We start from the raw sequence: 10,573 nt of genomic DNA on the forward strand, positions 1-10,573 counted from the left end.
TGTTGTGTTCTTTATCAACATCCCTATCCCTAGACAAAATAAAATTGCTAATATTCTTGGATGTTCTATAGGATCTCTTCCTTCATCTTATTTGGGTCTTCCTCTAGGTTTGAAGGCTCCTGATTCCTTTTGGGAAGATCTTATTAATAAATTCAGCAAGAAGTTGGCGGGATGGAAAGGGAATCTTTTAAGCTAGGCAGGTAAATTAATTCTCCTCAAAGCCTGTCTTCAAAGCATACCAACTTATGCTTTAAGTCTTTTTAGAATCCCAATAAAATTTGCTGAGTCTATTGATAAAATTCAAAGGAATTTTTTATGCACTAGTACTGAGGAAAAACAGAGAATGCCTTTAATTTCTTGGGATCAAGTTTGCAAACCTATCAGCGAAGGTGGATTGGGAATTAGGAAAGTCAGAAGTATGAATAAAGTTCTCTTAGCCAAACAAGGATGGAGAGTTTACCATGATAACAAAGAGTGGAGTACTATATTGAAACATAAGTACTTATTCAATGCTAAATCTCTTTTTGATTTCCTTTCTTCTCCTGATGTTATTCATCCTTCTTCCATATGGGGAGCTGTTAAGGGGACTAAGAAAACTCTTGAAAAAGGGTGTTCCTAGAAAATTGGAAATGGGATTAAGGTGAGATTTTGGGAAGATGTCTGGTTAAAGGATCATCCCTTGATTGAAGATTTTCAAGACAAAGCTCAAGTTGACTTATGCAAGCAGAGATTTGGCATATTAGTTAGTCACTATTGGCAGAATGATTCTTGGGTGAATTTGATTGACATTGATCAAGGTTTCAATAACATCCAGTTATCTGTCAATGCTGTCTCGCTTTATCTTTCTCTTGTGGATGAGATTATTTGGCATGCTGATCCTAGTGGCCAATTTAAAGTCTCCACTATCTTCGTCTCTAAGGAAAAGGGTAGCCAACCCTTTTGGTCTTATGCTTGGATTAAGGGTCTCATTCCCAAAATTAATATCTTCTATTGGATTTTGCTTCAAAATAAAATTCTGACCCTGGACAATTTGCAAAAAAGAGGTATTAATGTGGTTAATAGGTGTACTTTATGCAAAAATGGATTCGAAGATAGAGATCATTTGTTTTTGAATTGCTCTTATACCTAGCAAGTTTGGACTGAGATTCTTAATTTTTGGGGTATGACCTGGGTCCATCAAAACAATGTTGAATTCTCTTTTAAAAGTTGGAAATGCCCTTCTAAGGACCCTGATGTTCAATTTCTTTGGAAATTAACTCTTCCTCATCTCTGGTGGGGCATCTGGAAAGAAAGAAATAACAGACTATTTAGAAATAAAGAATTACTAGGATGGGTGCTTGGTCAGAATATTATTAGAGCCATCAAGGAGAATTTTAAAACTCAGAGGAAAACTGATCAAACCTTTAAAATTGATAATCCTTTGCGATCTGAAGGTTCTAACTTGAAAATTGATAATCCAAGATCATGGTTACCAGGAGACCCGTCTCCCCCCTAAAAGTGGCGTCTCGGAGACCGAGACGCGTCTCGGAGACTTTTCGCGTCTCCGGAGACCTCAAAAAAGGTTGGAGACTTCATGACAAAGTCTCCTGAAGTCTCCCCGTCTCCTAATCCAAAAAGTGAAGTCTCCCCGAAGTCTCCTAATAAAATATAAATGTAAAATATAATATTAAATAATTTTATATATTTTAGCCCTCATTTAAATGTTTTTAATGCAAAAATCTAAGGTACTATATGAATTCCGTAACAACTGCTTGGTGATGTACGTCACCTACAGGAACACGATACAAGTCTAAGACAACATATTGGAAGCTGTACAGGATTGCAGTAAAGATCCCAAATCACATAAATTTATGCGGTTGAGGAATTAGGGTGCAAAAACTGTTGTTAGTGCATTAGAAGATAGTATTACATATGTTACAGAAATCTGATATGCAAATGCTTGATAATAGTATTATTCCTCATGAAAACCAAGCATCTATTTGCTGATAAAGACTCAGCGATAACAGTGATAGACTAGAGGTTTTATGTATGTTAACATGAATGTATTTGGTCCCATATTTCTGTTTTTTCAAGAGGATATCATGTTTCAGTTTGATGTATAAGTCGTATTTGTTATTCGTACCTGTTTATCTGATGTTGGCAATATCCTAGTACCAATATAGGAATCTTTGTTAGTTGAATCTGTGTAACTGGAAAAAAGACACTATTACAAAATGATTTACTCCCTTTTAAACTAAGCAATCCTAAATCTTAGTTAGAAAATAGAAATCCTAAGTGTGTCTCTATGCATGCATCAATGTTGAATAATCCAATAATTTTCACAAATTTTTTGTAGCAATGCCAATAAGTCAGGTTTTAAAATCTATTTCAGTAATATACTTTTGTATCTGACCGCTTATTATTATTATAATCTTTGACAGTTTGACTCTATGAATCTATTTTAATTTTTAATGTGACAACACTAGTATTATTAATTTATTATTTACTTTAGTCTTTTAGTCTTACGGTATTACTATTTTGAAATTTTGAAATTTTGTATTTACTTTTAGTATTAGACTCTTTAAGTTTAAACTATTAAAAATTTTTTTTTTTTTTTTTTTTTTTTAAAATTGCCGTCTCCAAGTACCCCCGTCTCCTATTTGAAAAATTGCCGTACCGGTACCAGTACCAGTACCGGAGACCTCAAAGTCTCCCCGTCTCCCGGTGACCTTGTCCAAGATCAATCATAAAATGGAACATTCCTCCTAATGGATGTATTAAAGGGAACTTTGATGGAGTTGCTAAGGGCAATTCGGGAAGAGCGGGATGTGGAGGTGTCTTGAGAGATCATGTGGGAAATGTTATAGATGCTATTGCAGTTCCTATAGGTCATTCTAATAGCCATATTGCTGAAGCTACAACTGCCCTCTATACTATGAAGCTAGCTATTGATTTGGGGTATCCAAAATTATGGTTGGAAGGTGACTCATTGAATAATATTAATACTCTAAATAATAAAAACTCTGTTTCATGGTCGATAGAGGCAACTGTTAAGGAGATCAAATCCCTAATTCATAAATTTGAAAAAGTGGTCATATCCCATACATATCGAGAGGCCAATGGAGTTGCTGACTGGATAGCCAACCATGCTGTTCAGGCGGGGTATAAGGTGAGGTGGCTTGATGAATTAAATAAGCACGTTGATCTTAAAGCTATTACTAATTATGATGCCATTCATTCGAAAGTGGGAATTTAATGATTTTATGGAGTGGCCTTATGGCTGTCAGATTACCTTCCTCGAGGAAGTACAATCATGTGAATGTAATGTGGCTTTTGCACGTATCATCAAAAAAACGAGATTCATTTGAAGTGACAGAAACCTGCTTTCATTTTAATTTATTTACTCTCTGCGTTTGGTTGTTTCTGGTTTTAGGCTCTTTCTGTTCTTTGCAAATGGGGGGTGAACCACGGAAGCAAGAACCTAGAAAGTGTGATGATTGGAAGGCTCGGAAGGATGTTTGGAAGATTTTACAGAAAGGGAAGGTGATCAGTTACTTGGAGCGTTTGCATGGTTTTAAACCTTGTGTCACGACTGCATTCTTTAAAAATTGGTCTGATGATAGGGTCACTCTTCATGGAGTCACTGTGAAATTAACGGAGGACTTCATAGCTGAGATCACGAGGCTCCCCACAGCTGGTATTAAGTTTGCCAAAAAAACCAGTATCTCTAATGTTCCCTACAAAAAATTTCCAAAGACGGATGATGAGGAGAAACAACTGGAAAAGAATGGAGATTTCTTTGATGTGGAATAGATAAAAGAAATTTGGCGGGATGTGCTATGCTGTATCCGTGAGTATTTCATCCTCAATGGTAGAAATAAAAGAGTCCATAAATTTCATTTTGTTTTTCTTAACCATTTCAGGCATAAGGATAGACTCTCTTTCCCTTTCTATCTACGTTTTTCTTTGCTTCAGAGCTTGCATGCTCATAGGATGAAGGAGTCTCGTCCTATTTTGCACAAAGGTCTGATACTTCTCATAGAGGGTTACTGTAAAAATAAATCCATAGCCTCCACTCCTCTTATTGACAAACATAAGGGTTCTCACTCTAAAAAAAGTAAGGAGGAGGACAATGTTAAAGGAAAAGAGGAGGTTCTTAAACTTAAACCCTCTGATTCTCAAAAACAAATTGTGGATGAGGATTTTGAGTCTGAGAATACTAAAAGCCCCGAGAATGAAATCCCTGAGGAAGAGGAAGGTACAGATGTTGGGGATTTAAGTTCCAATTTGGAAGGGTATCCGGAGACCAAAGGAATAAATGAGAAAGGGAATGAGGAAGACAAAAGTGAAAGAAATTCAGAATAGAGTAACTCTAATAATGAGGGCAATCAGACTGTTTCTGGTGGAGGTGATAAGGACAAAGAAAAATTAGTTGAGAATTCTGTTGATATGAGAAAGGAGGATCATACGGTTAAGCCTACCTCACCTGCTAGGGAGATTGAGGGACAAGATAAGGAGGACCTTGTTCACAATGAGGACCCTATTGAGACTAGGGAGGAGGAACAGATGGAAAGGGAGGCACATATCGACAAGGTTGGTTCCCCTCCTTATGAGATTGCAAAAGACACCAGTGACTCTCTGCAGAGGGAAATCAAGCTTTCCTTCCTGCATTCTACCAAGCTTAAATCTGACGCCATTCTACAAGTTGATTCATGGATTTATAATGAATTGATGGGGTTGAAGAAGAAAGTGGAAATTCTACAACTTAACCAAGAAACTGATCAAGCCAAAATCAGCCAATTGGAGGTGCAAATGGGAGATATCCCAAATAAACTTAAAGATTATGAGAAAAATCTCAAAATGCTTATCAAGGAAAGTGGAACAAAGATGGAACAGGTTACATCTAGTAGCTGTGCTGCCGCTGCAAGCCTTGGCAAAAGAGCTAATGAAGAAATTATATCTTTTGAGGGTCTAAGCAAGAGAACAAGGTAGAGCTTAAAGAAGATAGCCCTGAAAGCTACTGCTGCTTTAGTTGTTGACTCCATTCAGGATACTACTACGATTGGTAAGGAGGTTGTCAAGATGATTATGGAGCTGCAATAGTAGCTTTGGGTCTTGTTCTTTGGTTTTGTTCCTGCTCTAGTCCTATTTGTTGGTTGTAGTAAATGGTTCTTGTTTTTGGCCCTATTTTCTGGGTTTCGATCTATAAGCTACATTTGAGGTTCCAGGTCCCTATAAAACTTGGGTACTTTTTCTGGACTATGTTTGTGGTTTCAGGTCCTTGTAAAACCTAATTTTGATACTGTTTTTCAATAGGTTTCAAGACTGTTTTTACTGGTGTTTATTATTGTTATATCTTTTCTCTTGCTATTAAAGGGTTTCAGGGTCCCTTCAAAACCTGCTTTTACCGTAATCTAAAACTTGTTAGTTTAGTTGAATGATATTTCTGAAAAGAAAAGTTAGTTAAATGATTTGATATTAACAATAAATATAAATGAAAATAATTTTTTTTTGTTGATGATGTTGTGTCATTATTTTAGTTGTTTAAAGAAAGGTTATAGAAAAAATCATAAATTGATTATAAACTTACTTTCTTATAACTAAGTATTAGTGACATTAACTTTTCAATAAGTTTCAAAACTAAACGATGTTATGTGGACGAGGATGAGATGTTCGAATTATAGTGACCATTTACTTTTGTACATGTCGTACGACAAACCTAAATATTTTCTTTGAAATATGATATTAAAATTAATAATATTTACTATAGTCTCATTTTCAAATGACTTATTGACCATATGATTAAATTAATTGAATCAAAATTGACTAACATATTTACTTTAAAATAATTAAAAAGAATAGTTTTTCATCAATAATGAAATTCAATGTTTTAAAAAGGAAAATAATTAATGTATAAATGATAATTACTTACATTTATATTCATTAGAACTAAGTAATATGTCTTATGACTTATTTGCAATAGTTAAACTTAATTTATATTAACGATTATAAGTTCAAAAAAGCTATAAGACTATATTTTTAATATATATAAGAATAATATTTAAAGTGATAAATAGGTGTTAGAGATTAATAGTTAGCATATATATTAATTATTTTACCATTTAGGTAACATGTATACAATAACTTTGAGAATAATTTTCCAATTAAAAAAGAAAATTTAATATAAGATAATTCATAACTTTTTTTCCTTAAAACCTCTTCCAAATAATTCAAATATCTTTGCATTGATATTGATTCAAAATTAATAACCCATAAGAAATAACTTTTTTCTTATAAAAAATACAATCTATAGAGGTTCAATTCTCCACCACTAGATGGAGTTAGCCCTTGATTTGAGGGATTGTTTTACCAACCCTAAAATCCCATTTCCATCAACACACAAAGCATCTCTAACATTGTAATGTGTGTGAGGTTCTCGTTTCTTAAAAATAATAATTTATGGAGAAAAATACTCGCAAAAACTTCTATTTCTTCTTTATTGTTATTGTTTATCTTAGATCTTTTTTAGATCAGGGGACGAGGGTACATAGGTATGCCTATTTTTTATATTTGATAGGAAATATAAAAATATGAGCCACGAGTTATGATTGAGCATTCAAAACAAGAGATTTGAAAATATGACTAACGAGTCATAATATATATGTTGAATGTTTAAACATTAGATGCATAACAAAGAAGTTAATCTTTAAATGTACAAGATTTGATGAAGGGTACTCCTCTTATTAACACAAACACATAACAAAAATAGAGAAATATCAACAAGTTGCAAGAACGAAAAGTTGGCTTTTTATTATCTCCAAAAGTAAGAAATTACAGATTTTAGAATAAAACATGCAAAGCCACATGGGCATTTTCCTTACAATATTCTATAACCCAGAGCCACCTCTAACATCCTAGACAACCCTACGTGCCTTTTTTTCCACCACCCAAGAAGTTTATATAAATGTAACCCTAGACCCTAAGGCCAACCAACCCTTAATTATAATTTTTCATATTTTATTATATTAGAGTAGGCCCCAACAACTTTTAGAATTCAAAATGGCAAGAGTCCATAATGCTACGATAAATTGTGAGTCTCTCATCAGAGAGATCTTGGGTTCGAATGCACTCAAATTAACACATAATAATAATCAATTTCAACAAATAATAATTATTAATCTAGGCTTCGGCCCATTACCTATCAAAAAAACAAAAACTTTTGGAACTCAAGAAATTTTGATGAAAAATCATATTTGCCCATTTTAGGTGGCTTAGCTTCCAAAGACCATAACTCATTGCTAGTTACTTTGATTGACTATTACAACCCCATTTTGGAAAAGCTACAATCTGATCTGCAATGCTTCACTCACCCAAGCTTTAGCCAGTCGAGTTTTGACCCCTTTTTAGAGCCTCTAAAGCCTTCAAAATTGAGTTAAAAGTTTTTATACTTTGCTATCAATACCAAAGTTTTTCAATAACTTCACAAATAGACTTAATATTGCAATGAGACTTTATTGATAGGCTGATATATTTAAAATGAACCTCCAGGGATGAAATCAAGATATTTTGAGCTCAAATGACCAAATTACTAAAAATAGTAAGCCCCAAAAATAGTTACTCTGCACAGGCCTTTATTGAAAGACAAATGAAATATCCCCAATAGATATTTACCCAATTTTTACCTTGAGATAATTCTCAGAACTTAAACATAGGAATACAATATAAAACTGTAGATTCTCATAAAATACCTTGAAATATGTTACTGCAGTATACATCAGCAAAACAATACCTAGCATTCAAAAGCTCAATCTTAAACACATTTTATAGTCAGATTGGAATACTAAGAAAAAAAACTTGTAAGCACAAGCAAGACACTTGATGTGACATCTCCATGGACAATGGGTCTGCGTCCATTGTCTATTGGCACAAGAATTTACGTCCTCACGTTGGATGAAAGGTGAAGCTTTCCAAATAACTCTCTTAAGAGAGACTGGAATCTAAATCATAAAGTCAAGCATAATCTGAATGAATGAGTCTCTCTTTTTAATCCTCAAAGTTGTGACTCTTAGAATCCATTCTTGTCTTTTCACCTTATCCCTCCTTGTCACTTTTAGCCCACTTTATAATATTAAATTGGCCTTTTTTGATCTTAATTCACGCTCTCATAGTCAATTTTAATATTATATGAATATGTCTTTAAATTTCCTAATGTCTCAAAAAGGGGACATTACAACAAATCAAAAATATAATTGGGTGATGCAAGATTGTCCTTACACTCAGGATGCTCATGCATCAAGATCATAAATCATATAATCCCATATTGCAAATTCAATAAACTTCTAGTTTTAACATATCCTGTGAAAATCATTTTTTTAAAGTAATATAATGTTAATCAATATTTTATGAAAGTTTTAGACTGATTACATATTGAATTAGGCTTGATAAACAACACAACATGCACATGAAAAAATGAAACAAAAATAAAAAATGTTAATCTACATTGCAATTTTTGTAACATTTCGCAAGGAGAAACAAAATTGTGCACCGACAGTGTGTTTTCGGCTGCACGCGTACGGGTACCTAGTACATGTACCAGAGGTCTAGGTATGCATACCCATGCAACCTTGTATAAAAATAATATTTAAAAGTGATAAATAGGTGTTAGAGATTAATAGTCAACACATTTACCCTTTGGTGACAACATACATGCTAGGAATAATTTTCTAATTAAAACAAAAGATATTAATATTAATGAGTAATTCATAACTTTGTATTCCGATTAAAAAAATCATAACTTAATATTTCTTAAAACCTCTTCCAAATAATTCAAATAGCTTTGTATTGATATTAATTTAAAATTAATAATCTAGTTAGAACTTGAGCTTTTTTCTCATAAAAAACACAATCTAGAGAGCTTCAATTCTCCACTACTAGTTGGAGAAATCTAACTCAGGTCTTGATTTGAGGGATTGTAGGCTCTTGCCTATACTTGCAAACATATGTATTTCTTCTTTATTCTAATTGTTTATCTTAGATCTTTCTTTTCTTTTCTTTTTATTCCTTCCTATACTCTTTTATTTTTGTTGTATATTATGTGTTGATGACTTATTTGAAATTCTTAGACTAAATTTAATTTGAAGGTTATGTGTTCATACAAACTATAAGAATCTATTTTTTTAATATATAAAAATTATATTTATAAGATAAAAATAATATTTATAAGTAATAAATATTTGTCAAGATTAATATTTAACTCATGTTCATAATTTTTACCCTTTTGTAAAACAACATATATAGATAACATTTGATAATAATTTTTCAACTAAAAAAATGAAATTAATATTAATGAGTAATTCATAACTTCTTTTTATTAAAATTCAATACCTTTGTATTGATATGCATTTAAAATTACATAATACACTTAGCAAGAATTTTTAACTTATAAAAAACGCAATTGATAGATCTTCAATTATCCACCACTAAATGGAGAAGATCTCAGCCCTTCATTTGAGGGATTGTTTCAGCAACCCTAAAACCCCACTTTCCATCAATACACTTCTCTACCAATTTGAATTGAGGGTTCTGGTTTCTTAAAAAGATTATTTGATGGAGAGAAAAACTGGCTAACACATTTATTTCTTCTTTATTTTTATTATTTTTGTTTATCTTAGAAATAATTTTTTTTTAAATTTTAGATTTTTACTTCTTATACTCTGATTTTTGTTGTATATCATTGCAGGTTGAAGGTGGAAGAAAAGCTCAGAACAACTGGTTAACAAATTTCTTATCTAGTTTTGTTAGTCTATGTTGCTTATTTCTTTACATTGTTGGTTGAAGTGCTACACAAAACCAACAGGGCATTTATTGGTGGGTTGTTTTGGTATTTCTTTGGTTTCTAGACAGAATGCAAAATATTGAAGTCATAATTTCTCTGTTCAAAACACCAAATCTAAAATAGTAACAACATTGTTAAAAGGGCATGCACAAGGTTTGCTCCATTCAAACATTCTTTGTCCATGATTTACTAATGCCTGTAGAATGGGGTGACAACCTTACATGGAGGCACCATGAGGGGCCATGTTTCTATCTGCATAAGGAGTCATTACCCTGTCATTGAATAGAAATGGAAATTGTATGTATTACATGACTATACTACCGTTATAAGAAACTACAAAGTAATCCTGTGGGAGTAGAACCCTCATCTTACCATCCACTCACATTTTTAGTGTTGTTAGCCTGATTTCTTAACCGCAATCCAATAGGAACGAATAGTGATCAATATAAGAAAATAAATATTATCCACAATAACATAACACAACACCGGGGTGGGGGGTTGAATCAGTATTCCCACTTTTAATCTTATTACTTTGATTTCTTAATTATAAATCAGTAGCAATGAAAAGTAAATAATATAAGCAAATAAAAGACATCCACAATATCATAACACGTTTTTTAATTGTGGAAACCTTATTAGAGTAAAACTACAGTAGGAATGAAACCCACAAATGATTACTTTGCAGAAGTAATAACCCTGTTAAAAGTTTAGGTACCATAAGGCAAATGCAAAACATTCAGACACACTACCTATAGCTTA

At 32.7% G+C, this 10,573-nt stretch overlaps 1 protein-coding gene across 4 annotated transcripts in view; it reads left to right on the top strand.

Moving 5' to 3' along the window:
* The window catches only part of LOC149572176 (AIG2-like (avirulence induced gene) family protein), a 218,136-nt gene extending 207,944 nt beyond the window's left edge, over positions 1-10,192 (top strand). For all 4 annotated transcript variants that reach the window (XM_089813439.1, XM_089813441.1, XM_089813442.1 and 1 more), the window contains one exon: positions 9,719-10,192. In XM_089813439.1, the coding sequence (XP_089669565.1) occupies positions 9,719-9,755 (37 nt within the window). In that variant the 3' untranslated portion in view covers positions 9,756-10,192. The remainder of the gene's footprint in view (positions 1-9,718) is intronic.
* The last annotated feature ends 381 nt before the right edge of the window (positions 10,193-10,573 follow it).

The sequence above is a fragment of the Cupressus sempervirens genome, chromosome 2, assembly GCF_028749045.1.
Source record: "Cupressus sempervirens isolate cs-2001-9-10 chromosome 2, ASM2874904v1, whole genome shotgun sequence".
NCBI classification, from domain to species: domain Eukaryota; kingdom Viridiplantae; phylum Streptophyta; class Pinopsida; order Cupressales; family Cupressaceae; genus Cupressus; species Cupressus sempervirens.